Genomic DNA, 27,962 nt, shown 5'->3' with positions numbered 1-27,962 from the left:
ACCCTTTTTTGGACTAAATTTGATTCACAGTGAAAGTTTTTCTCCTTTTTATAGCACTGATGGCATCCTGCACAATGACTAATGCTCAGACCCGTTTGGCAGTGAGCTGGTTTCCACACACTAAAACCAGTTCTCCCCATGACCCCAGATAAGCAAATCTCTCAAATTGTTGAAGGTCCTGGCACCAGAAAATTGGATTTTTTTTTTTATTTGACCCTGAAAAGTTCTGCTGGTGATGTGTGAAGGATCCCAGGAAGTCAGTGGAAGAGCGTGATCGACGACTAAGGTGAGAAAAGTGCTGTCCCGACACACACCGCTGTGCCTTTCTTCCTCCCTTTACCTCCGTTTCTCCCTCTGGTTCTCATTGGCTCATCTGTCATCTCCAGATTCTGGAGCGACAGAGCCTCTTCAGGCTGCAGGCCGGACTTGGACCTTCTCTGTCATCTGTTTGGCACTGTAGTAGGACAGACTCAGACCCATGATGGCCAGCATCATGGCGATCTGGTTGACGGTGCGGTCATGCGGCTGCGTCTGGACCTCACCAGCGACCTGCCTCTGCAGAGACAGAAAAGAAAATGAGACAAAGGTTACTGGTTGGACACCATGAACTTATATGGTACTTACACATGTGTCTCAAATTAAAATATTATTAGAATGTTAACTAAGTCGAAAAAGTTAAGCTCAAATTATATGAAAACAATTATTTCAAGCATTTTTCAGTATATGTTGAAAAATCGCTAATGAGAATTTTAAAAGTCTGTTTTTAATACCGAAATGTCAGCCTGCTGAAGATTATGTCCATGTCAAGACTTACTTTGCATCAATCACAATGAGCGTCAATGTAGCTCGACTTGGAGGTGATGAGCCTGTGGTTCTGCTGAGGTGTTAAGGAAGCTCAGCTTGCACCAACAGCTGCTTTTAGCTGCTCTGGCTCTGATGTCTTTCATCTTCATCTTCAAATTAGATCAGGGCAGAGTAGAGGCCAAATAAACAACTATGCTATGGGCAATAAACTTGCTTTAGTTACCTTTGGCAGTAAGCCCAGATGCCAGTTTCTGGCAGGAAATTAAATCAGCATCTTCATAAATCTTTGACAGCCGAGGGATAAAGCTTTTCTGTCAGAAAACTGACTTGAACTTGGAAAAAGATAAAATAAAAACACACAACGGACTAACAGCAGAATGGATTCCTCCCCAAATTGTTACTGGGTATATTGCACTTCATTGATTGCACTTTTTTCTTCCACCTAACTTTCCATTAATATTCTTTGAAACACAAATCTGGACAGACATCTGTTTAAGCCATGGCTTTTTGTGGGTTACCCTCCTTGTGGACGGTGTCAGTGAGTTTCTGCTGGACACCAGTTGAGTTATCGGTCTTCCCCATTATTGTGTTGGCCATATCACTAAATTAATACACCGAAAGGCATATTAAATAGTCCCTTAATACTCTAATGTCTTAAGAAGATGTTAAATATTGGAACATCATAGCTTTTAGCAGAAATACACATTAGTACAACGGTCTAGATACACATGATTTGCTTTTTTGACTGGAATTATAGAAATAACTTTTCAGTTTTTTGAGATGCGTCTGCATGTCAAGACAGGTTCTCTTCTGAAAAGCTTAAAAGATTAATTTTAGAAATCTTCCCTATGTGCCCAAGCAGAAACAGCCATTAAAGATTTAGCATGATACTTTGTTAAAGGGGAAGAGTGTCCTGTGCACAGGGATGCCTTCCAATGTATTTTGTCTCCAGGTGGAGCTCCACCCTTTTCTACATGCAGATCAGGTATTTGAGCCGCCCACACTGTGAGATAACAGCTCATTTATGGAATGAGTTGTTCAAAAAGATAAAGTGAGATCTATGTATTCAATAAGGCTGGGCTGCATTTTTCAGCAAAATGATAAAAAAAAAAAAAAAAAAACACATTATGCTACAAAAAGCATAATGTTTGGGGGGGGGTTTTTGTCAATAAGAACGTATTTGAGGATGACATAACCCTAGTCCTAATTTCCAGTCTTACTGATGTTTTCCAGTAAAATTCATTTGAAAGAATATTGAACAATGCGCTCACTGAAGCATATAATTGTCTGAAATCATTAAACTAACAACCAGCCTGTACATTAGAAATATCATAACCTCGCTACAGGGTCAGATATAAATTAAAAGCTAGTCACTTTCTTTTGTTTTCTTAAAGCCATCCAGAAACGCTCCTTGTTTGTGAATTAGTGAAAATGGCCGAATTAGAATTGATGTACAATGGAGGAGACATATGTTCCCCCCACCCCTCCACCCCCACAGAGGATTACAATGACAAAAGAAACAAAGGAGATGACAATCATAAGCTCCCCCAATTACATTGTGATGAAGAAACCTCTTATAACCTCCTAAGGATATGACTCTGACCACCTGTTGCTGCGCACTGAAGATTAGCTGGCTTAAAGAAGGCTATAACATTTTTCCCTTGGTTACAAGAGAGACAAATTGGGCTTTTAAGAAATATTTCTGATTACGACAGACAAAAACAAAGGTGCATTGCATCACCCTTATTAAGGTAATCTTGTTTCAAAGCTAAAGTTGGTCAGACTACAACTAACGCTTCTGATAAAAAGCCACCACAAGAGCGGACAAGATCCAACTAATTAACCTGCTCATATCAGCTTGAGATAGCAAGAAGGTTCAATTCAATTTAACGTAACATTTAATGGGTGCTTAATTCCACATTTTTATTTGAGCTTATGAGTCCAAAAAACAAAAAATGATTGTGATGATCAATAAGATGATTACCCTGTCTTCATACAATGATGCAGTGAAAGCTCTGTAGTTAGGCTCAGCGTACACTGACTCATGCTTATATTCATGCCGAATACCTGGAGAAGGCGGAAGTATCCAGGTGTAAGCCTGCCCAGTCTGATGATCATGTTTCCTAAAATGATGGATCAGTGAACCCCCGGGGTGGTTCAAGACCTGCAGGCAAATAAATGAAAAGTGTAAATGTAGGTTATGCATTTCAAACAAACAATACATACAAAGAAGTGAAATTAAGCTTTTGAAGTCAGATCAAAAATAGGAGGGTACTGCTTTGTGCTGGCTTGCAAATAAACTAAAACATGAGGAAGGAACATCCTTTGCCTGAAGCTGTGGCACAAAACTGCACACGTGTGCAGAACATGTGTGATCGAAAATATTATCCGGAACTATTTCCGATTTGTCTCTTTTGCCACAAGTTCTGTTCATTCTGCACGTTCAAAGACGGGAAGCCCCCAAATCCGCCACCCTTTGCCCTCCCCTCAGTTCTGAGTTATTAAATCATCATGTCTGAACGAGATCTGGGTCAGAGCAACAGAGACTGTATTCATGCTGCGTCATGAACTGACACTGCAGAACTAAAGTCATTTTCATGTATAAAGATAAATGCAGTTATAACTTTAGTGATCACGTGGCTTTGCGTTACTCAACTGGACAGCGAGATTCTAACTAGATGAAAGGAAGAAAGACAAAGGGATGGTTTTCAGTCCCACTGTGACAGAGGCGCAAACTGTAAAAAATATATATTTTTTAAATGAGTTGATGGTAAAAACAGGAGACGGGATGAGCCCATGTCATAAAAGAAGAAAGAAAGAAAGAAAAAATATTAAAAACCTGTCCAAGCATAATTATGTGCAATGGCTTGTGAAAAAAGATGTTGGGCTTGATACTGAAAACTTATGTTAATCCTGGGATCCATGTTCCAGAAAAAAAAGGAAGCACAATCACCGAAGAGGATGCATAACATGTGAAGCAATAATACACCAACCTGTGGAGTTACACCCTTTATGGAAAAAAAAAATAGTGATTCCAAGTTTTGTATAGTTACTCCTCAAGTCAAGAGCTGATTATGAAAACAGATGGACTTCTCACCGTCTGCAAAAAGGAAGAAAGGACCACTCCAGTCCCAACAATGGGATCTTCTGCTTCCACAAACGGGGGAAAAAATGACAGAAGAAACTCCTAACAGAGGCCAAACAGAGAAGAACCTGAACCAGAGAGAGAGCGTCTGCGCTGCGCTCCGCTCCGCCTTTTTATACAGCTCAGCTCTCACCCAACCAGATCTTCAGGCTCGCCTGCGACACACGCCCACTTCAGCAACACATACACTCCGGTGTCCAAATTCATTACTCTCAGTGGGTCGCTTCCCAAATGCCTACTGCCTCCTTCCAAAAACAAAAAAAATGTCAGATATAATGTGCTCACTTGGGCAGAATAAGGGAAATAAACAGCAAAATAAAGAGAAGAATTATTTGGGCTGAGATTTCAGCGTATTGAGTTACATAACCAGCATGATGTGCACATTTAATCTCAGTTTGGGTCAGAAATCTAGTTGACCCCACAAGTGGGTAAAAAATGCTGAATAACTACTTAAGCTTCTTAAAATTTACCAATAATGTTGTGGGGTCTTTTTTTGTAAATCATGTAGTTGATTACAAAACTACATTTCACAAAGTTCTGCAGAGTCAAAACTGCACTTAATATCATGCAACCTGAGCTCCCTGCATGAGGTCCAGAAGGCACGAAAATGTTTCTGCAACCTGTGGATCTGACGTCATGCAGCTAACACAAAACATCAGCTCACTTTCTAACAGCGAGAAGCTCTGCATGAAACTGTATGAGCTATCTCAAATCACACCTTACCCAAACACTACAAACATTTTGTGAATAAACCGCACCAGCACTAATGAAAGTGCAAGCATGTTAATGGAGCTCCGTGACAGAGAGTTTAAGAAATGCAACACCCAGCATGTCTTACAGCTACCTTCACCTAATACTCCAACACCCACTTTATTGCAATCGTTAGCACAAAGCAGCCAATCCCTTTTCAGCAACTGTATGCCTTTTGGCATCTAGACGTGGTGATGATGGTTTGTAGACGTAAAAACTGATTTAAAGTGGTGAACATGAGTGACTCTGAACTTGAAATGGTTGTTGGTATTTTAGAAATTGCTTATCTGCTGGGATTTTCAAACAACCATCTCTCGAGTTCTCATAGAAGGGTTTTAAAAATTAAAAGAGCACCTTTGGGATTTTGTGGAATGGGAGATTCAGGTGTAGGCAAATCTGCAGATGCTGTGTTGTTAAAGTGAACCAAAATCTCTGAAGAATGTTTCCGACACCTTGAATCTACACCACAAAAATAAATAAATAAATAAATAAGGCTGTTCTGATTAAGGAAAAAGGTTAAACCAAGATCAAACTAAGCAGAGTATCTTAAAAGAAGAATTACGAATAAGACTCATGTGGTTCAATATGAGAACATGTGAAGAAAAAGGAGAAGATGCAAAATCATCTTCCAGTCAACATTTTCTATGAGGAATGAAATGCTATGCTAACATAAGCATGTTTTGTTTTGATAGGACTTGTCGATAATTTGGCTGATAACTTGTTTCAGTCTGGTTCAAGCTAAGTGAGCGTAGACAAAACTTACAGCAAAGAAACTTAAAGATTTGCTTCTAAAATCTTAAAAACAGCACAAGTAACAAGACAGAGAGCTGAAACAATCAAAAAGTCTTTTTCACTGTGAATGTCTTTCTACAGATAATATAATAGAGGAGAGACAATTTCTAATTCTTTGGTTTAACAAAAAAATCTTAAATTAGGTTCTTAAAATGTTCTTGAATCCCTCATCATTCCTATTCATGATCAAATAAGAGATATCGGGCAATAGTGAATAAGTATTCTCACACTAAAGTATCCACTGTGCTATGTATCTTGTTCTCTTAAAGGAGAAGCCTGCTAATTTTACTTGAGATTTCACTTGCATGTCAAATGCCTGGAAATAGTTTTACAGACACTAAATAAACACAACCTTGGTTTACATAGGGGACATTTTTAGATTTAGAGGCATGTTTGTGAATGACCTCATTAAAAGTAAGTCCTGCAGTATGTGCATTTCAACACTTGAGATACTTTACTGAAACAAAAGTAACCAAAATAGCAAGTGGTTCAATATGAGAACCACCGAGTTAAATTGGGATTTAAAAAAATGCTAATGTTAACGTCTGAAGCTAAGCAGTAAAGTTGCTAAATCAGGAAATACTAAAACGCCATAGTGCCATGTTGCTGATGTTGGCAATAAAAATGAAATGTTCTTCCTGAGAAGCCAGAGGTTACTCCTCCAGATCACTCGTGCATGCACATTACTGCAATACTCTCATTGTACAATAATACACTTCTGACTTTGTGAAATCTTGCATTAATAATAATACATAGAAAAAAATCTTACTAAAATATTGGTAATTTCAAGTCAAAACTTACTTTATATTTTGTTTAAAAATTATCAAATTGTTTATAGAGGGTACCGTTATTACTGCCACATACTAATAGATTATGGCACTTTAACCTTTCTTTATGAGATCTAATTGAAGCAAACATATAAAACATGATTAATGTTTATGAATAAGTTGGGTGATAATTGTACAGGAAGTAGTACGGTCTGAAACCAAACTGGCCAGCCCATTTAAATTAGCCGAGTAGATCAAATTCTTCAGATGTTTACGGCTGCTTCTCAAACACCCATCGACACTGTCAGGAATTTCGTGTAAGAGGCCAAGCTGAGTCAGAAATAGGGAGAGGTCAACATCATGTGTTGGAAAGAGTCCGAGTGAATCATCTGTGAACTATTCATGTTACGGTTAGGGATCAACATGAAAGCTGGAGGGCGTTTCCCCCATGCATGCATCACCTGTGGCTGTGCAAAAATCCTCAGCTGCCAGCGAGTCCAGCTACAGATCTGAGGGGAAGCTGGGAAAATTGATTGATTGTGGTTATGGTCAAAGCACACAAGAATATTGGATTCAGAAGTAAACAGATATGTTCAAATTGTACTAAAATCTGACAGGCTTCCCAAGCCATTTTTGGGATGAGCTTTTTAGCGCTTGTGGTTGTCAATATGCCTTGAAAGCTATAGTCGGCCATCTATCGGGTACATAAGTATTTCCTTCGCCTTGGTACACGCTGTACTTTCTGCAAAACAACCAATGAAATTCCACCGTCAGCCCTTTCCTCCTATCTTGGTTGACCTTGTTGTGTCACTTTCAATCCCCTCCTCCATCCCGCCCATCTCAGCCCCCAGCTCCCTGTAGCGAGCAGCCATGTGAAAGATGGACCCATCTGCAACCGTAGCAGAACCATTGACCAACTAAAACAACCTCCTGCAGCACAAAGAGCCTCAGTGTAACATCAGCGCCGTTAATATGCCTGCCTCACCACAGGAGCAGCTCAGAGACTGGACATCTTCCACAGTCATGACAATGGCACGTCACTATTGTTGCCCTGGTGTCAGAGTCAATTAGTTAATGTGTGCAAGTTCTTGTGAAGTGAACTTGTAGTGACTAATAAACCCATCATACCTGTTCATGTTCATTTGAAAACCAAACTCATTAAATTCCAGCCACACCTTTAGAAACCCGAACACTTGGAAACAATGTGCTGTGAGACCAATACAGAGTCATTGGGACTGCAATGAACAGGTCATCTAATTGGATTCTAAAAAAATAGTTTGGGATAAAAATGGAAAATAGTACCCAAAAAAAATTGCACTCTGCTTCTGCTTATGTTTCAAACCATGATCACAATTACATTATCACAAAAATAAATGTTAACGTATTTCAGTTGCAGCAGAAATACCTTGGAGTAAACCCAAGAGATCCAGCATAAACTGAGATTCTGGAGACAACGACACTATGAAAGTTTATTGGTTTGTAGAAATAAGGCATTTCCCTGCATGTTCCAGTCAAAGTCTGGGAATTTATGTCAATCAAACGACAAACATTTTATTTTGGTCCCTAACTGACGGAATACTGTGGCAGACTTGGGTCAGAACAGAGAGGAGCTGAGCCATGAGTTAAAGTGTTTTAAGCTACTCTAAAGTGACTCTCAAAGCTGACACACACACACACACACACACACACACACACACACACACACACAAGTCTTAATCCACTTAAAGGGAGAATAGATGACCAAAGGTTTTAACCTTTGTAAATCCAGCCAGTGATTCAATTTTAAGGAACATCTAAAGGAGATTTTTTTTTTGTTCTAAACTGTCAGTTTAAATCAGCATAAAAAAAATGTCACCAAACCTAAATTATTTTTATGCATGTCAGTTTGAACTCTAGGAAGCAAAACCTCCCAAAAAAAAATTCCCCTACAGCTAGTGAGCCGGAGTGGGAACAAAGTGTAAATTGCAAAGACATGCAATGTGCATAAAAATAATCCTGCTATCAGAAAAGTTAAAACCAGGAAACATTTACTCAAATTATAGCAATTTAGGACAAAAAACATCTTACCAAAAAAGTTTGCTGACTTTTTTTAAAGTATGAAACGTTTTTGTTCTTCTACCTGTAAATTTCAGAGTAGGATGCTTTTAATAGTTTTCTGATGAGAGACAGAAACAAAGCCTTTAGTGCACAACTTGTTTTGGAAAACACTGAACAAAACCAAATCATAAGTTTAACTTTGCTTCTTCAAATCAAACTTTTATCACTGTAAGAAAAAACAACATGTCATGTAGGGTTTTTTTTTTCAAGCTATATCCTGCACTTTTGGAAATATCCTCCCCATTTAAATGTCCATATCTGGAATGATTCCCACTGATGAACTCATCTCAGATTAAATCCAGCTGAGCGCAACACTTTCCACTTAAAAAAAACACACACATTAAGATGCTGATTCCTTCTTATTAAAAAATTGCAAAAAAAAAAAAACAAATACCGTCGGGTTTATTCTGAAACAAACGAACTGCGGTTAAAAAAAAATCAGAGCGCGTTTAATAAAACTTTGGGATAAAATAACAGAACTTTTTTTTGGCGCAGCTAGAAAGCAGGACGCGGAGTCCACTGAGCTGTTTTAAACTTAGCGCTGCAGACTCCCGAAGACTCATCAGTCATGTCTCTGTCCTCCCCGTCCATCCTGTCCCGCAAAAGCTGGGCGCTTACCTGCAGCTGTTCGGGGGTAGGGCGTGTGTGCAGGGGGACAGCTGTGGGCTCGGCCAGCCTGCGCTTAAATGGTACACTGTGTTCGCTTTGAAAAGATTTTTATAGGAAGCTGGGTATGCATGTTGCGTGTGGCAGAAGCGAGAGGGGAGGGGCACTGCGAGCGCTCAGACATGCCTCTGTTCATACGGACCCACGCAGATCCCCGCAGCACAGGAGAAATGGGCTCGTCCGCGTTTAATGCTGGCTCGCTACCTCCGCGTGCGGAGGAACATTTTGTCTTTGCGTGAAATACTGTGGAAGAAATACGCGCACGTGTGACGTGTCCTCTAGATAGCAGGCGCTCCGGGGTGTGTTTAGGTTTAAATATGAAACAAGTGAACAAGGAGAGAGATGTGCGGACTCTATGTTTTCATGGAAGTAATACAGTTCTAACTTTATCTGGGTTTTAACTTCTACTAAGTGTCAGTCCTAACTTTGGAAACTAAAAAGCACCAAGTTTAACCTTTTTTTTTTTTCTTCTCAGAATGAATTCAGCGGCAGCTGAAGCAAAGTGTGCAGTGCCTTGAACTTGAATTTCACATTTTATTTTACTTGCAACTTCATTTAGTCAGTTGATGCACCTTATTACAGCTTAAAGCTGCAAAACTTTTTAATTACAGTCTGACCATAGCTTGAGGTAATCTGCAAAATGGTCTTCCTATGAGACTGAAAAAAATATTGTCATCTTCCTTGTAAAATAGCTCAAACTCGGTCAGTTTAAAGTCCATTAACAGCATTTGACAAATTTAGCTGAACATTCTCACTTTTAATGAACGTTGGACTTTGACTGACACATACAAATGTTTTCATCTGAACCACTGCATTATAGCTCTGTTTAAGATCATCGTGCTGGAAGGTGAACTTTAAACAGATTTTCTTACAGGATTACAATATTCAGCTCACTAGATTTCAAGATGGCAAAGGTGTGTTCATGTTTATGTGAGGTGTTAGTTTTCTATCAGTCATTTTTGCATGCCAAAAAATGTTATTTTTGTCTCATCTGACTAAACCTTCCTCTTCACAAGGTTGAAGTGCCCCCTACCGCACAACAAATTGAACTTTCTGTTACTTTCTCTTAACAAAGGTTTTCTTCTTTCCTCTCTTCAGTGAAGGTCAGATTTGTGAAAATATGACTATTTTCTTCCCCCTGGAGCTCTGCAGCAAATAGCTGACACAGATCTCTTCTGGGAGTTCAAATGCACAGAAAACAGTAATAGGATGCACTATATGGACATTTACATAAAAAACAAGAGTTCCCAAACATATATAGCAGAATTCACACCATACATTTAATCAAAAGTGACAGCTTTGGTTTAAGTCTCCTAAAGATAAGTTCCAAGACTAACAGGTCCTATGTATGTATTCTTTTCCACTAAATAATCTGACACTACGTCTCTACTGCCCTTCAAACACGTAATTTAGCCCGCTTCAAAATCAGCAAATAACAGAAAATACTCAATGAGCCACGTTTGGAAACTATATTTGCTTTAACATATTTCAGCGAAGTGTTTGCAAACAACAAACGCGTCATATTTGACCGACTTTCAAACTTGGCTGAAGCCAGCAGAGGAATCCCGCTGAAGAAACAAAGAACATCTGCTTTATGTGGTAGCACACTGCCCCCTGCTGGTGACAAGCGACGAGAACAGGACTCAGGATTAGCAGACCACAAATCCAAAAGTGAGGAAACATCTGGGAAGCTATTTTGATTTCTAATGTATGTTATCTGCATGTAAACACACAATCTGTATTTGACAGTAACAACTGTAACTTCACTTTAGGGAATAAAACACCACATACCAAATAGATTTTACCTCATCTATGAAAAGTGCTTGCCTTCATTTGAAACATCATTGCTATACATCAAAAATACATGTTAACTCAAACCTAATTACTACCAATTTTTTTTAGGTTTTAGATCCATCTATCCTTGTCTCTGTCCTGTTAACCTTGTAGGGTTGTGCCTACCTCCAGTAGTCTCAGGGTAGAGACATGTTATACTCTGGACAGGCGATCACAGACCAGGATACACAAGACTAACATCCATGGTTATGAATTCATAGCTAATTACAATTTAAAAAACACCAAATAACATTACAGTTATGTTAGTTCATCACAGGACATAAAGAAACATGGACTCAGGAATCTTGCAGAAAGATGGACGTGGATCCCAACCCAGAACCTTCTCGAGGTAAGACAATAATACAAACAGCGCAGCCACATCACAAAGGTTTGATAGGGGAACTCGGGTAATCCACTTTAGTAGGAATGGATATATTTCTTCTGTTTCAGTTTCTGATTTTTACTATTTGGCTTTTTTAAATCAGCAATATGGGATTATTAGTTTTCAAAAGTGTCTTCTAGTAGTTAGAGTTTTCTTCCACATTTGGTCTAATTTCTTTAAACTTTCTCCATCAGTTCAGAATTTATTTTTATTTCATCATTAAAGTAAACACCAGTAATAGAAAAAAAAAAAATTCTGAATCAATTATTATAAATGATGGAAACATTAAATGTTTGAAAACATTTTGTAAATTCCTGTCACATGCCTGGATGAAAATATCCAGTAACATATCTGTGGTTATAACCTCGAAATAATGGCGGTATATATACTTTCTCACTGCAATATTGTGAAAACTGAATATACAGTTTTAGTTGCACATCATGAAATGTAGTTCAGTTGTTTTTGTCAAATCAATTCACCTAAAATGAATAAAGTCACATCTAAGAAAACCAAACAAACATTTTAAAGTTTTTTTATTCAAGAACATTTAGATCAACCACTGAAGTCAGAAAAAAAAAAAAAAACAAACTTCCACTTCCCCTTACAGAAACATAAGTTAACAACTGTTTTTTTCCCAATCTGAAGACCAGATTTACATGGTACATGTTTTGGGGATCTACCAAACGTTTGACCTAATACACTAAATTTATGTGGCATTATAACTGACTAGATCTTACATTGACATACATCGCTTTAAATAATTTGGTAAGCAACTGTTTATTAGTCAAACATTAAAATACATGGAGATGAAAGGTAAAGTTCCTATTCTCCTGTAAGTTTTACTACATTTTAGCTGCCTTATGTTTAAAATTAGATTCAAAACCTGACTTGAAAATATCTATCCATCAGCAGTTTAAAAAAAAAAAAAAACAGATTAGACAAACTAAAATGCCACGCCTACAAGATATGGACGGTAATCATTTTAAAGTTGATAAAAATAACAAAAAAAAAAAATGGATATGAATGTGAAAACAAAGTCTTGTTACATTGAGTGCAAGCCCAGAACAAACCTATAAATGACATATTTGTAATATAAAACTTGGTAAAAAATACTTATTTAAAACTGTACAATCACCAAGTACACAGAGTGAGCACATCTTCAACCATTATTTATTTGGTTTCGGTGGCTTCAGCCTTTGGCTCCTGAGGAAAAACAAAAAGAAAAGAAAAGACAACAAGAATAAACAACTTTGTCCCACAGAACAATTAAACTCCAACTTCTGGGATGACAATAGGAATCAGTGTGTGAAACTGTTAATATCTTAAGAGCAAATTAATTCTAAATAAATCTTGTGTGTCATATTAATATCTTAACCAAAAAATAACTGCATTGTATAAAGAATGTCAATCAATAATAAAATTTAGGGTAGGTATTTCTCAAAACAGAAACATACCTCAGCCTTGGTGTTCCCATTCTCAGCTGGCTTGGCCTTCTTTGCTTTTGGTGCCTTCTGCAAAACAAAGTAGCAAATAAATTTACATTTACAGCAACTGTATAAAAAACCCCACTGTAAATTAATTGAATCAAATACATTTTATTACTTTCTTCAATAAAACTATCTGCTATGAAATTACTTACCTTTGGAGCAGCTTTTTTCTTAGTCTCCACGGGGGCTGCTTTCGGTTTCTGAATAAGAAAAAAATAAGAATTATGACTGGAAAGAAAGGCAAACTAGTTTATATAGTCAGTCGCCCTTCAGAAGGCTCCTATTATTCCATAAAAAAGCTTGTTACTATTTTGACATTACATAGAGGTGATTTTGTGCAAAAGCTTTAAAAAGTAAGTGCAAGAAAAAAAAAAAGCGGTACAACTGCTATCCAAGATAAAATCTTACCAGTGCCAGTCGTGGGGAGGTTCTTCTTTGCTACAGACAAAAGATATATTTAAAGTTTAAATACATAAAGACATTTTAGTTCATTTAAATATGAAAACCAAAGAAAAGTCAAAAAGTTTGTCAAAAAAGAAAACAATAAAACAAACTAAAATAAAGCATAAAGTAGAAAAGACAAACCTCAGGGGGAACGGTTTGCTGTAACATAAAAAAAAAGAAGAAACAAAAGCAAAGTATTAACATTCAGACTGCAAAAACATTTAAACTCCATGAACTCCAGTTGTACATCAATTTTATTATCAGACAAAAAAAAAACAATCAGAGGAAACTTAAATCAAAGTGCACACAGTTAACTTGTAACGAGCTGCTGAACTTGAAAGTCACAAAGGACTTCCCGCGCATTTTTGAATTCAAACTTGGGCTGTCCTGTCACCATGACAGCGCTTTGGCGCCCTGACAGCTTCCTTTGTTTTGTATCAGTGCGCGCCTACGGACAGCTGCAGGGGGAAACTGATAAGATTACTACTTTACTAATCTTTAGCTACACAAGAAATGCAAGGAAAAACGAATCTGCAGACCAAACCACAAATTGTTTTTAACCGCGAATCTTAGTAGTTCTCATAAGTAGTTATTAACATACTATGACGATTAAATTAAATATTTTTAAGAAAACCATAAAATTTTCCATAGTTCAGATAAAAATAGCAAAACTACGTCTTTATTTAGATCAATATTTTGCTACACGTTCTTTAAAGAAAAAATTGCGTAAATTACTAATACGCATTGTCTAATATAAAGGGCGCAATTGATGATTTGCATACATTGCTGATCACATTCAACTAACAGATGAAAATTTACAACATTGTTGAATTTCTATGAAGAATAGGGGGGCAATTTAATCATTCAAAACAGATGAAAATTTATCATTTTCATTTACCCTCCCCCACTCCTTCCTCAAATTTGCAGGTTGCTAAAAGCATCTTAAAACTCAACCAACCACCCAAAATGTATATTTGCAAAAATATATATTGACCGCTTGGATTCCTATTGTTGTGATTACGAAATAATAGCGTAACTCGACGCATGAAAAGTTGGTCTTTGGGTGCAACCTGTCAATTTTTTTTTTGCCCAGCCTACTGCCACAGAGAGGGAAAAAGGCAGACGATGACAGGATTTAATCAGCACAGCGCAATGTCAGAAGAGAATGTAGTCTGAGCCTGACTACAAGTAAAATCAATTATATCTACGCCGTCTGAGGTTTTAAAACCAGTTGGTGAATATTTTAGGCATTTATCGACGACCAACACTTTAATTTTCGACGACTAAGACGATGCTTGAACAGGTCTCTGCTGCCCGTCCGCCATTGCTATAACGTTTGTTAGAGATGATGACGTTCCTCTGATGCAGAAAAAAATAAATGCAGCCCAACGTTAACCTCAAGACACCGTCACGAATCCTACAAGAAGACGCAAAAAAACTAAATACACTAAAAATAAAAATCCTACCTTTGCTTTTCCCATGGTATTGGCTGGAAGTCAAAAGAAAGCTGAAAAAATACAGCCGCAAAAACAAGCTTTTTTTTCGAAGAGATGTCACACGTCGACCGTGCAGTCTCAGTGTAAAATGGCGAATGTATAATAGAAACGAATGTTTTTGTAGTTTATACAGTGAAATATAAGAACGAAACCGGTTTGAACCAGTTTTCTATTTCGACGTTTGTCATTGGACAGAAACGTAACACGTGGTTCCAGGGACCTCCCACTTGTTAAAGAGGCAGGAAGCGAACTGGTGAAAGTCTGACCTTCACCTCAGGGGGCGCTGTGCCGGTGGTTTCGACTGAATTAGGGTCTTCTCAGAAAAAAATAAACGTAAAATGAAAATGGCGCTTACTACATGTTGCTGATGAATTACGGGTTTAAAAATACACTTATATTCTGCCTTTTATATTAAAACTTCATTGTATGTTATTGAGAACTTTTGACATAGACCAATATATAAAAAAAAGGTTTTCAAAACTTTAAAAAACTGAAAAGTGAGGCATGTAGCCACCTCTCTGTGAATACAGCTGTTCTTCGTTTGAGCTATGTCTCCTCTGGGCCCAGACACTGACATTTGTAAACATTTTTCTCTGTAAAATCTGTCAAACTATTTCATTGCAGCTCCTTCTGCTTCTTGTTGCCCTTTTTGTTTGACAAACATCAGTTCCACTCTAGTCTTTCTAGTTGTCTTTTATATTACTAATTCTTAAGCATCTATCATCTTTTAAGCAATTCTGGCAATCCTTCCCATCCCTGCTGAAGAAATTTATTCATACAGCATGTTGCTGCCACCACAGTTTTCCTGTGGTATGTTCAAAGTGATGCACAGCATTTTTATAGCCAGATAAAACACTAAATTTCAGTCTCATCTGACCAGATCAATTTCTTCCACATTTCTTAGTCGTGAACTGCAGGCAGGTGGAGGGCTCAACTCTGGAGGAGCTGCAGAGATCCACATTTGCAGTTGAATTTCCCTCTGTTAGATGTTGAAAGGCTGGATTATCGTTTTATATTATCCTGCTCTACTCCTCTCCACAAGTTTAGACATGACTTGCATTTTCTTTTCTATCCACAAATATGCATTACTTTCTGTTGACAAATACACTGAAATGGTTGTAACTTGACAAAATGGGAAACAGTCCAAAAGGAATGAATACTTTTGCAAGGCATTGCAAGAGAGCGTATTTCAACCTTGCTTCATTTTTCTGAAATCCATAAAACAAATTGTAATAATATAATTACATGAAGCTGACAAAGAATGGAAAATGGCTTAAATCTTAAAATAAAATAATCAGTTTCTCATATATAGTTCTCGATTTATTGTTTGAGAATGCTGGTCAAAATATAGTTGTCTTTAAAAAACACACTCGACAACACTTTCAGCAACAAAAATACCGAACTGCATTAGGTGCTGGAGAGAACTGTGGCTTCCACTCACCTTTGACTTTTCAATCAACGACATGCATTTCACAGACAGTTTGCACAACTATTTTACTACACCTTGACCAGACATTTCCGCATGTTAGATTTTTGCAAATCTACAATCATAAATATATAATCATTAGTCTACAGCCCCATAGGGGTAAACATTGTCCTTTTGTTTTATACAACTCAGCAACAACATAAAACCACCTCCAATCGCTGTTTGCGCTTCCTTGGTCCTCGGAAGTGATTCTGGGAAAACGACGGGAGGTGTTTTACTCCTACTATACCTGTAGATTAGTTCCTTAAAATTTTCCTAGGTCAGGATGGTTTCACTGCATAAGTTAGTAAAGAAAGTGTCTCTCTTGTGCTTCAGTGCTTGCAGGAAGTCCTGAACTCGTTCTTCCCGGGCGACAGTGTAGTGTTGCAGTGCCTCTTGTCTTCTTTGGGCATCAGCTGGCTTTCCGTTCCCCTGATGCTGCAGGTGCTCTGCTATGCAGGCACAATCTGCCTCCAGCTGCTGGAGGGCCTGTTCGTCTCGATGGAGCTCTCTGGCTTTCTGCAACATATCAAAAACAAAATCCTGGATTTAGTAAAGACGTAGGATTTGCCTCAGTGACCAGTTCAAAATAATCATTTCAAACTGTCACGAGCCAAATGTCGTCATCTTTTACCTGCCTCTAGTATTATTGCAGTGTAGACAGTCTCCATGTACAAAATTAAATAGCTTGAAAATAAAACACAAAAAGGGGGGGGGGAGTGATAGTTTCCACTGCAAATAAGCAAGTTGCATACTTTTTTCTAAAAAACATTCAGGAATTAGAAAGGTCTCAATATGCATTTCAAGATAGTCTGATAACAGATTACCCTCCTATTTAGCACCACAAAGTTGTTTAAGTCAGTTTCATCACCTTTTTACAATGTAAAAAATGCAAATAGAACATTTCAACACTTTTTATTATAAATTTAAGGTGCCTGTCATTTTGGTTATAATTCAGATGCGACAATATGTTAAAAAATCGCAATCGTGTTTGCAAAGCCCCTTTTCAATGAGTCTCAGAATATACTGCATGATGGTATAAACATCTCTTGAAAATGAGACCTCAAGCCTTGAGTCTGTATAAATAAAAATTACAAAAGAATAATTAAAAACGCAGGGTCAGGTGTTATATATAGTAAAACAAGGTATTCAACACACGAGTTAAACTACCAGTCAGATGGTTATTCCACCACAGCAGATTTATGGATAGAGAACTTACTAGGAACCTCTAGCATTCTGTGTGATGTTGCTCTCATATAAATACATATGAGCACATAAACTCATGAGTATTAGACAGCTGTTTTTATTTTAAACAAACTCTCTAACCACATTGCTGCATTCAGCCACAAGCTGACAACAAAGATCATTCCATCCATCCAACAAAGTGGGGAGTCAGATGCAAATCCTGAATCCTGATGCTCTGGTGAATATTTGAGTGAAAACCCAAAGCATTAATGAAAGTGGTGAAAAGAACCATAAATGACCAACACCTAGAAATACGGCAAGTGGTTACCAAGGGGACCGAGCACAAGCTGGAAGACTGTCATTGATGAGAGAGGAGTCGGTCTGACTTATTGAACTCTCCATCTGCTTAGGCACCAAGTGATGTGACAGGTATTGTTCCACCTCCACTATCTGACACTTGGCAATAGTACTTCATCAACATCACCCAGGGGAGACGGGTGTTAATATGCTTTAACAGAAATTCTGTAATACCAAAATGTCCCTGTTCTTTCTCTTCCTGCAAACTCGTTTCAGAGCCACATTTCTCATCAAGTCAAAAACAAATTGTGTGCAACATGAGGAATTACCTGGATGGATTTATGATTTAATTGGTACTGGACTATAGCTTCACACAGGTTCCAGAAGGAGTATTCTGGCCACAGAACCGACTGAAACACAAGGCAGGAATGGGATGTCTGGAGAGAAGGGAAACATAAAAACGAAGGTAATTCATTTAAATTGTTCATCAACTGATGCTTTCTCAGTTTCAAAAGTTATATTGTTTGGCGTTTGGTATGAAACCTAAGCTTGCTTGCAGCATTAAACTGAAATGAATGCTTTCAATACAGCACAGAAAGCATTCACTGTTGCTATCTAAAGATGTTGAGTAACATTCCTTAAACTGCTTTCCTGGGTGATTTTCCTGGTTATATTTAAAGAGTAGTTAAAAAAAAAATCAGTTTCAGTTGAATGCGTTTCAAATGTTTCTAGCGTTAAATAAGGCAACTAATTTACATCTTCAGAAATAATAAAGCCTAAACCTCTTACCTGAACATAGTAAATATTTTTAAAACATACTGCACCATTGCTGTATGGGTATAGATTTCACTAAGAGCTTTTGAAGATCATCTGAACTGCTCTATGTTTAGGGTGTAATGATTACAAAACAACTTAAATGACTGAAGAGATTTTAATTTATTGTGGATTTTCTCAAATCAATGCAGAATTATACATAGGAGCTCAAAATAACATTCCTGCTCTTTATCACCATGTTAATACAAACCCTCTAATATTTGTCACCTGAATAACACATTCTGAAGCCACCAAACAACAAAGCCCCATTTAAAATGTGTTTAGACCAGATCATTTGTAATTGTTTATTGAACTACCCAATTGTGTCCAAGTTTTAGACATTGATTTAACTGTTATTATCAATTAAACTGTTATTCTCAATTAAAAGAAATTGACAAGAATCATTAGTAACAATTCAGAAACCACCAAGGTTCAATATCATAAACTAGAAAAAGCTTCAACACAAGTGTATCTGCACACCACGAGGCGATTTTATCATCTCAATGGAAACAAATCGACTAAGCAGTTAGAGCCTTCTCCAAAAACAAAATCTTTATATAGGACTGGAATTTTGCAGCTGGCCAAATGAACAAGGCATATGTCTTCAAAACAAAGGTTTAATTGTAAGATGAGACAGAGATTAATCTGTTTGCCCGAAATGACAAGAAATCTATTTGGAGGAGTCGAAATAAGACTTTAAGACCTGAGGACATTCTACCAACTGTGAAGAAGGGAGGTGTTGGCATCATGCTACAGGGCTGTTTTGAATAAAAAGAACCTGGACTACCATTAAATTGTTCAAGTTTGTCTCATAAAAATGTTTCCAAAATGTGTTTAAGAATGGATTAAAATGGATGGATTCCATAAAATGGATTTTCATTCTCAAAATAAATGAAAGTTTCTGGACGATGTCTAAAAGCTGGTCTTGTTCCTGGAACCCAAACAAGAGTTTTTGCTGATGGCTACTAGAAGCATTAGGTTGAGGTACAACTTACAGAAGGACTTTTAAGTAAATTTTAGTGGATGTTATGCAATATGCATATCATAGACATTTTTAATTTTGTCCGTTGAGGTTAAAGAAAGTTCGCAATATATTCAAATTTGTTTAATTCTAGTTTTTTTTAAATTCCATGTAGTTGTATAATCACCCTAAAATGGTTCAAATATGTGTTTAAATCCAAAATAAAATAACTATGCCCATGATGACTTCTCACCGGCACCAAATGTTATACAAATGTTTTAATTTTAGCTCTTTAAAAAATAGTAGGTCTGATTCAGAACGCAACAGCCGCTTCACGTTATATTTTGTTTGCCTGTGAAGACAGGTTTTCAGCTGCAGAACCTGAAATACATGCCTAACTGCTGGTTACAACTTTCTCACTCAGCAGCACCAATAAACAGTACAGTTTTTTGTTAAGTTTGTTAACAAAAAAGTTTTTTGTTAAGTTTGTTAAGTTTTGTTAAGTTTTTTGTTAAGTTTGTTAAGGCTGTTCTTCATTTTTTTTTCTTTTCTTTAATTATATAAAGCACTTTGAAATGCCTTGCTGCCGAAATTTGCTATGCAAATAAAATTTGATTGATTGATTGATTGATTGATTAAATTACGTCATGTCATTTCAGGTGTCTTGCGTAATTTCTAAAAACCCATAGAATACTGATCACTTTTGTCCCATACCTGCCACAGGAGGAAGTCGCTGAGGCGCACCTCTCCTGAGGTGCGGATGAGCAAATCGGGATTGGGAGAGTTACTGCTGTACAGGCACTCGCTTAGCAACGCCTCCGAAACATCGCTGAGTATGACAGAAACAAAAGCAGCTTGTTAAAGCCACAGCTTCGTGGATTATCTTTCCAAATGCTATTAAACATGTAGTATTGACAAGATTAACCCACAAGTGTCTGGTGCATTGCTCACCTTGCTTTGATCAGGCCCTGCTCCACTCCCCAAGCCATTTCCCTGACCGCATTGGTAATTTCATATCTTGACGTATATGCAAAGCACACGTTGAGAAAACATCTGGAAAACAAAAGTGTCATTTGTCAAAGTCATTTATAACATTTTAACAAAGTGTTATTTAATGATAAAGTAGAAATAGTTGAGGCATACTTATTGTGGTTCTTTGTCATTACCACAGCTTTGGCAATAACTTCTTGAAGGTCTAACGGCAGCATATTCAAGTCACCCAGCACCCGGATACAAACACCGTGTTTTTCCAGATTTTCCCTGGAAGACAAAAAGAGGCATTGAGAGGAGAGAAAGATACAAAAAAAAAGGAAGCAAGAAGATTAAAACAAAGAGCAGAAATGGCTGGCTGGATATCACAGTCACATGTCGCGTGTGAAAAGCTGGTTAATTTTATGTAGGTATTTTTTTTTAAATGCTGATACAATTATTATAAAAATGAACAATGTCAGAGAAAGGGTACATCAGCATAATGTAAAAAAATACATCAGATGTCTTAAAACTTTTCAACCTACAAGCCCCTCTAAACACACGCCAGTGGGTCTAGGAAATATTAATCAATTTACAATGCAAATAGTAGTTTGCACCAAAACTATTAGCAACATATTTTCAGTTCAAACCATTAAATAATTATAATTAAAAAAGAAAGAATAGAAATTTTCCACACACCATAATGGCTGTATTTCCAATTTTATTGTCATAAGACTGCAGTCAAAATATCAAATATTGTTTTTAATTTCTCCAATTGCTAATTGAACTAATTTCTAAAACGATACTCATGTTCTGCTGAACAAATGCAAAGATCTTTAAGAAAAACATCTAAGCTGATAAAAAAATGAACAAATGAATACATTTAACAAGAATCATAGAAGGGAATAAAAAAAGGTCTGCTTTTTGAAAGAGTGAGAAATATGAAAAATGAACCATCTATAGTGACTAACGGCTAGAAAAATGGTCAAACCCTCATTCTGACATTTTGCAACAACGTGAGAGTCAATATCTGTGAATGGCAACAACAGCCCCCATGTTCAGTCAAGCCATATTTGTCTTGGTCATCCTGACATTAGTCCTCAGCTTGTGAAACACCCACAGCAGGAGTGAGTTCTGGCTTCAGAGAAACACGTTTTTATCCAAATCCATTTCAGTGCTTAGAATTTCATTTAATTTAACCCAGTTTATTTTGGCTGAGAGCATTACAATACACACACAGCAGAAAACTCTGTGGTTGAAAAGACACACTACTGCTCTAAGTGCATTTTGAGGAAGCTGTGAATCATATGATGTCCTAATGTCACTCTGTCACTAACAGCACAGTGGAAATGTTTCGTTTTCATCTCACTGTTCTTCCAACAGCCTCTCGAACTTCTGTCTGGCCAGATCCAGCAGCCCATCCACCTCCTCTTTAGAGCGTTTGAAGTTCTCGATGCTGAAGGCGTACACCGTCACTTCTGGGATGTTGAGGTGTTTGCACCAACGTAAGGTCTGGTTCAGAAAATAACGGGCAATGAGTAAAACTTGCATGAACAATTTAAATATGTGCTGACGCAATGTGCGTTCTGAAATAAACTACAAAAACCCACCTCTGCCAGCTTGTTGAATCCCTGCATATGGCCATCGTGGCGTTCCAGCTTTTTCTTACGTGCAAAACGTCGATTACCGTCCATAATGAAGGCCACGTGTTTGGGCATTGGTCCTGCCTGGGGAACACAACGAGGAACAGTGGAATCATTTTAACGTTGCTATTTTATTCACATTGCCGTAGAAAATAAGCCAATTTCCCCAGGAACATTTCATGTGGACCAAGTGTCTATTCATGGCCTAATATGATTTTTTTTTTTCTTTTTTTTTTTTGAGTTAATTGCCTGACACTTGCAAAAATCAGTATCTAATTTGGCAAAAATATGAACTGACTGAACTGGAAGTTATTTTTCTTTGTTGACCCAAAAACATGAAACAAAACTAAACTTTTAATCCAATGTCACAAAATTCAATAAGAGTTCCTTCTTAGATATCTTAGAATCTTAAAAAAAAAAAAGAAAAAAACTGTCCCAGAGATATTTAGACATTTGGATGAACCAATCCTTTCATTTCAGTAATGGTCTGAGGTTGAGGGTCTGTTCTAACTATGACAGAAATATCTGTTGTTGTTTTTTTAAACAGATATTGCACAAAGTTCAAAAGGTCCTTAGGGATAGGTCTTGCAGAATGTGTTACTGGAGCAAAGGCAAACTATACGAGCCTGCATAGTATTGCAATATGTGAAATGGCTAATTGGTTAAAAAAAAGGAAATTAAGCAAACACAAATGGTTTTCATAAAGAAAAAGCAAAACTAAAAATGAATACATTTAAAAAAAGACATCTTCAATTCACCTTGTTATATCCTATTATTGAAATATATATTTAAGTTAATAGCATTGCACCACTCATTGTGGCAGCATGTTGGGGTAACTCTGCTATGTTAGTTTTGATTTGTTCTTTTTGTCGTTGCATGTTTGAACAATTATTCCCTTTGATTTTGGATACTGTGCAGCATCAAATGTTCTTTTAATACTCTTTTCTTTTTATCTCTAGACAGTTGTTATAATGGCAACAGGATATTCATTTTACAACTGATGCTGCTGATTGGCACAACACTTGAACTATGACCCCAAATTCCTAAAGAGTTATAATAGAGGCTTCATGGATGTAGGGCAGAACCAAAAAGCAGAGAGAAAAGGGGGAAAACAGGGAAAAGAAACAATTATTTTAACCATACTCTTAGTAGTGACCAAAGTATTTAGAATTGTTGCATGAAATAGTTTTAAAATTTTCCTACATTATTTATGATGTGCCCTGGACATTACCAGGCTATTACTACAAGTGTTTTCATACTTCAGTCAGGGTTACACATATTTGCTGTTGCCATTTTATGGATCAGAGAGAGAATACCATAGCAACTAATGGTTTAAATTACTGAATTTTCCTTGGACTGACAAAAGCACATTTTGTGTAAAAACAAACGTGTCATTGTAAAGATACCAAAAGATGAAATTACATCTCTTCCCTAAAGCTGTACTAGCAGTAGTCATGGTCCGCACATGTTTTATAACTTAAAATCATTCAAAGTGTCTCATGTTCAAAAGAGGATTGCAAAAATAAAAATGTATGGAGTTTTTTTCCCCCTATAAACTTTATTCAATGTTAATTCTGGAGTAAATACTGGACAGTTAGATCAATTATTTCTATTCTAGATTACCAAACTTGCATGTGAATCATGACATTTCTAGCTCCAACAAAGTAAAACAACATAACGCGAGACGTTTTCCAAAATTCATTAGGGATTATATACATCTTCAGGGATCCCTAAAGGACTGTGTAATCTTTTAGAATAAAGCAAGTAGGTTATGCTTACTTTATTCAAAAAAATTAAAAACGAGAAAAATGTGTGAGATTTACAATCATAGACTGAGCAAATGCACACACACTTACCATGAGGATATTAGCAGAAATCTTTTCAAGGAGATTTAATTCACCTTCTCGTATCCACGACATTTTTAGGTTTCAAACGATCTGAAAATTTAAATATAAAAACATTTTCAACAATTAATGAATCAACAAAATATAATCCGCTCAATCTGCTAAAAATACGTCACTAAGGAACCGTATATAGGAACCAAATTTACTGTGATATTATATTTCATATGCAGACACTGATTTGATTTCAGACCGTCAACTGCCAGCCAAGCTCCGGGGAGATGCAATGATTTGAGCTGCACAGGAGCTAAAAAAAGCACAAATACAGACTATATCCTTCAGAAAGCACTCACCGTTAGTGGAGACACCTTCTTTCATTCAAACATCCGAAGCACAAGTTGTTCTTTTGCCAAAGCTGCGGCCGTTTCCTCACATTTCTCAGCTCAGCCTCCAACTCACAAGCTCTTACGATGACGACCACTTCCGCACTGAAGTTCAATGACGACTTCCTGTCACGCGGTAGGAGATTTTCAGAATATGGGCATGGACCCAGTAAGCACGTGACTTTTGTGGGGGTGAAAAAAGATGAGCGAAAAGACAGAGTAGTCGGAATAAAATATAATGAGCAAAAAAACGACACGGGTGAAAATTGAACTTGAAAATTTTGACTACCGTAAGATGAAAAAAGTTTTCCTCCAACGTAGCACTTCTTTTTAGGCACGATTTTTTTTTTTTAATTAACATTTAACAATATTAAATAAAAGAGCAGGAATGTGAAATTTCACATTAACCACCCTCATTTGACAATATCGCGGTGGTTATTTTTGACTGGAACTTCCGGGTGTAGTCAGTGTTACACTTAAAGGGAGATAAATAAACAAAGTTAAGGCAGAAATTTTGTCTGACAAAAGATGCAATAAACACATTTGTTGAGTGATTAGAGTTACAAAAATAAACTATCCAAAGATTAAAAAGCAATAACTCGTTAATAAGCATTTTTTTTGTAATGTCTACATTAAATTGTCTCAAATATATCACCATGTTAATGTTTGCTATACATTGATTATGTGTAATTAAAAAGTTGGGAGTTGTTTTCGTTAAAGCATTGACAATAGAGAAAATATTACATAAAAAAATGACTTTCCCCTAATGAACTCTCACTTTTAGTGACCAGGCAGAGATTTGTGAATTTCACTTAAACAGCACTTTATTAATTCTTGCAAGCAGACATATGAGATCAGCTCAGTGTCTGTTCAGCCTCTTGTTACTAGACCTTCTACCTACTTTTCTGAGTCGTATCACTAAGGTTTCTCAGAGGGAGTCTGAGAACTAACATTTCTGATACAGTTAATCAGTGTTGTAACTTTTAATTGGGCTGACCTAACCTTGAACGTAGAATAGTGCTCCATCCTTCCAAAAGATGAAAATACTATGGGTACTGGATGCAGTTCTATTGCACAGTGCTTTGTGGAATAAAGAATCATCAATGATCTTGGTGATGATACATAAAATTTGTTATAAAAGTTTGCCAGAACAGTTAACAAAATCAAGTCAGCACAATGAAGCTGATTCTTTGCACCTATAAAATAGTTGCTTTCTTTTGTCATGGAATTTGGTAGGTGGCAAATCCTCAGCTTCTTCAACTAATTTAGTTATGTCAACATCCTTGGCTGTCTTCCTTTTTTTAAAGAGAGACTTCTATGCCCTGGCATCCTCATTTGACCTAAATAAACTCCACTTTGCTTTCATTTTCTGCACTGCAGCCTTAAAAAAAATAACACTATTAATTAAAACATAGATCAACTAATCAGCATAAACTATTATTTTGGTTGCAAAGATTGTAAGTAGCAATTAAGTACTGTAGAAATATTTTTAAAATGAGAGCAATTGATGATAATAATAGACAAATAATTCACTGTAATTTTCTTCTAAGATAAAACCAAAACTTTAAAACTTAAATTATTTTACTTTTTGTTATTATTTAATGTTATTACTTTTCTACACGTGAGATATGTATTTTCTGTCAGACTGACTGCCCACCAGCTGTTTTTGGTAAGCTTAGACTTGTTGGCCAGTAGGGGGCAGTTTACGCTGAACTCTATTAAGTTACTTGCAAACAAACGTGTTGTCAACACCCAGATAGATGATTGAATCCTGAATAAGCTAAATATATTTAAATTTTACAATACACATTTTAAAATTTGGAAATCTTATATAAAGTTCTTGTATAAAGTAACAACATTATTTACAATTTAAAGTTGGGTTAATTTAATTTACATTATTGGTTTTATTGGTTTCATCTGACAGACTTCAAAGTAATCTGAAAACTTAAATGTGACTAACAGAAATGTTTTATCTAGTGTGACAGTCAGTTGCCTGTTTTTTTATGCACATTTATACTGACTCTATGTTCACAGTGACTCAAAATTATCATGGCATCAAATTTTCACAGCTCTTTCTCAGAATCATAACCAAGACATTCAAAAATGGATTGAGGTCTAAATCAAATAAGCAACTTTAAATTCTTCTAATGTGTGTTGTGAAGTTAATTTGTAGTTCAAGACTATTTGCAGTATATTTTGCTTGAATGACAACAGATTTATTTTTTTTTGACATTTAAGTGTTTACTAAATATGTTAATTGTTTTGTTCACTAAAAAAGTCAAGCTAGATACAGAGTACAGGTCTTGAGCAGAGGTGTATAGAAACCATTTACATTTACTTCAGGGACTTAAAAAAACATTTAGAAGTTTTATAATACTATATTTTTATTTGAGAAATATGATTATGATGTATTACTACTCCCACTTGAGTGACATTTCCAGATATTCAACCCACTGCAAGCATCTTCACTGAATAAAGAACAAACACATTTTGACCAAAAATGCACCTGATGCAGATACACACCCGCAGTTTTGAAAAAAATGTGACCTGTACAAAACCTTTGTACAGGTCGCATTATTCACATTATTCAAATTATTTGAATCAGCTGTTCTGGTATAGAGGCACATCTAAAACATGCAGAGCAGGGGGGCCTGAGGACTGGAAATGAGAAGCACTACATTACACTCACTGTGTGACTTGGCTGGACCTCTGCTGAATTATGTCAGTTACTTTAAAGGGAGTGAATAATTATGGAATCATTTGAGTTATGTTATTTTTTTCTTATTCAATTGCCCTTATGTATAAATCAAGTAAGTAAATTAATTTACTTAAACATTGAAGGGTTTTATGGTATCTTTTTTTCTGTCAAGAAAAGCTGATCTGTAAAAGCAATAAAGTGGGTAAAGCATCCAAGGGGGTGAATAATTTCAAAATATGCATATATGTGCATGAAAGGCAACATATTATTTACAAGAAGTGGTAAAACTTCTTGTAAAGAAGTTCTGTTATATGCTATTATATGCTGTTATATATTGCATATATAACAGCAATATATGCAGCATATAGCAGCATAAAACAACTGTCATATGCTGTTATATAATAGCATATAACAGCAGGAATGTATGATTGTTACCCAAGCCGCACTTATTTTCAAGGAACTTTTATTTACTTTAGATAAAGTTGTAATAGAAAAGTGAAACAAGCAAAATGAACATAAAACATGAAATAGTGTATTCATACAAAGGTGGTCTGGACAGATTTCTCGTTTAGTATATATAAATATTACTTTGTATGCGTAATTTATATTATTATCCATCATAATGGTGGTAATTGGAATGGTGATGTTATTAAAGATGGTAGTTGGCATGAAAGTTTGAGAAATGCTGGTCTCAGTCTGACGGTGATTAGCATACCTGCAGTGCAGTTCCTCCTTCAGCCTCTGGGGTGTGACAGCAGGTTTATCATCAATTCGCTTGCACTTTTTTTAATGGCACTGAAGAAGTTTTGGATCTTTGGGGGCTGAGGTGCTGGCCTTTTTGTTCCGCTGGAGAATCCTGCTCTAACAGCGAGAGGACGATAAATCACTGTGGTGTGGGTTCTTCGCCCGAATCACAGCACGGAGGGACTGACGAGGAACTGTGGAAGAAAAGCCGTTAGGACCAAGAAGTTATCTTCCTCCTGCTCCACCGTTAGCAGCAGGTCCGAGGTTAACGGCCAAAGCAGCATCTGCCAGCGGCTATCA

General features: G+C 36.7%; 1 protein-coding gene and 2 long non-coding RNA genes across 5 annotated transcripts; all 3 read right to left on the bottom strand.

Moving 5' to 3' along the window:
- Positions 1 to 169: 169 nt before the first annotated feature.
- Positions 170 to 9,202, bottom strand: LOC106944615 (uncharacterized). Of its 3 annotated transcripts, XR_001424370.1 has the most exons (5): positions 8,974 to 9,202; positions 6,720 to 6,778; positions 3,902 to 5,158; positions 2,872 to 2,968; positions 170 to 555 (listed from the first exon to the last, which is right to left on the bottom strand). It is a non-coding gene; the product is annotated as an uncharacterized LOC106944615 (long non-coding RNA). The 3 variants fall into 3 exon arrangements; XR_001424371.1 differs by lacking the exon at positions 3,902 to 5,158 and having other exon boundaries at positions 8,974 to 9,162; XR_001424369.1 differs by lacking the exons at positions 3,902 to 5,158; positions 6,720 to 6,778 and having other exon boundaries at positions 8,974 to 9,138.
- A 3,182-nt stretch (positions 9,203 to 12,384) lies between these two features.
- LOC106944614 (uncharacterized) lies at positions 12,385 to 14,836 on the bottom strand. The gene is made up of 6 exons (XR_001424368.1): positions 14,634 to 14,836; positions 13,309 to 13,326; positions 13,132 to 13,161; positions 12,876 to 12,923; positions 12,691 to 12,747; positions 12,385 to 12,439 (listed from the first exon to the last, which is right to left on the bottom strand). It is a non-coding gene; the product is annotated as an uncharacterized LOC106944614 (long non-coding RNA).
- Positions 14,837 to 15,966: 1,130 nt separating this feature from the next.
- On the bottom strand, positions 15,967 to 27,723 carry dhdds (dehydrodolichyl diphosphate synthase). The gene is made up of 10 exons (XM_015027706.1): positions 27,634 to 27,723; positions 24,191 to 24,346; positions 23,853 to 23,933; positions 21,964 to 22,080; positions 21,723 to 21,865; positions 20,528 to 20,644; positions 20,336 to 20,437; positions 20,099 to 20,213; positions 17,940 to 18,047; positions 15,967 to 16,647 (listed from the first exon to the last, which is right to left on the bottom strand). The coding sequence occupies exons 3-10, from the start codon at positions 23,913 to 23,915 to the stop codon at positions 16,405 to 16,407; spliced, it is 1,008 nt and encodes a 335-aa protein (XP_014883192.1). The 5' UTR covers positions 23,916 to 23,933; positions 24,191 to 24,346; positions 27,634 to 27,723; the 3' UTR covers positions 15,967 to 16,404.
- Between the last annotated feature and the right edge of the window lie 239 nt (positions 27,724 to 27,962).

Source organism: Poecilia latipinna, unplaced genomic scaffold (assembly GCF_001443285.1).
Source record: "Poecilia latipinna isolate Pla-1442-1.1 unplaced genomic scaffold, P_latipinna-1.0 Scaffold105, whole genome shotgun sequence".
NCBI lineage: Eukaryota > Metazoa > Chordata > Actinopteri > Cyprinodontiformes > Poeciliidae > Poecilia > Poecilia latipinna.
This window is presented reverse-complemented; position numbering and strand designations above follow the sequence as displayed.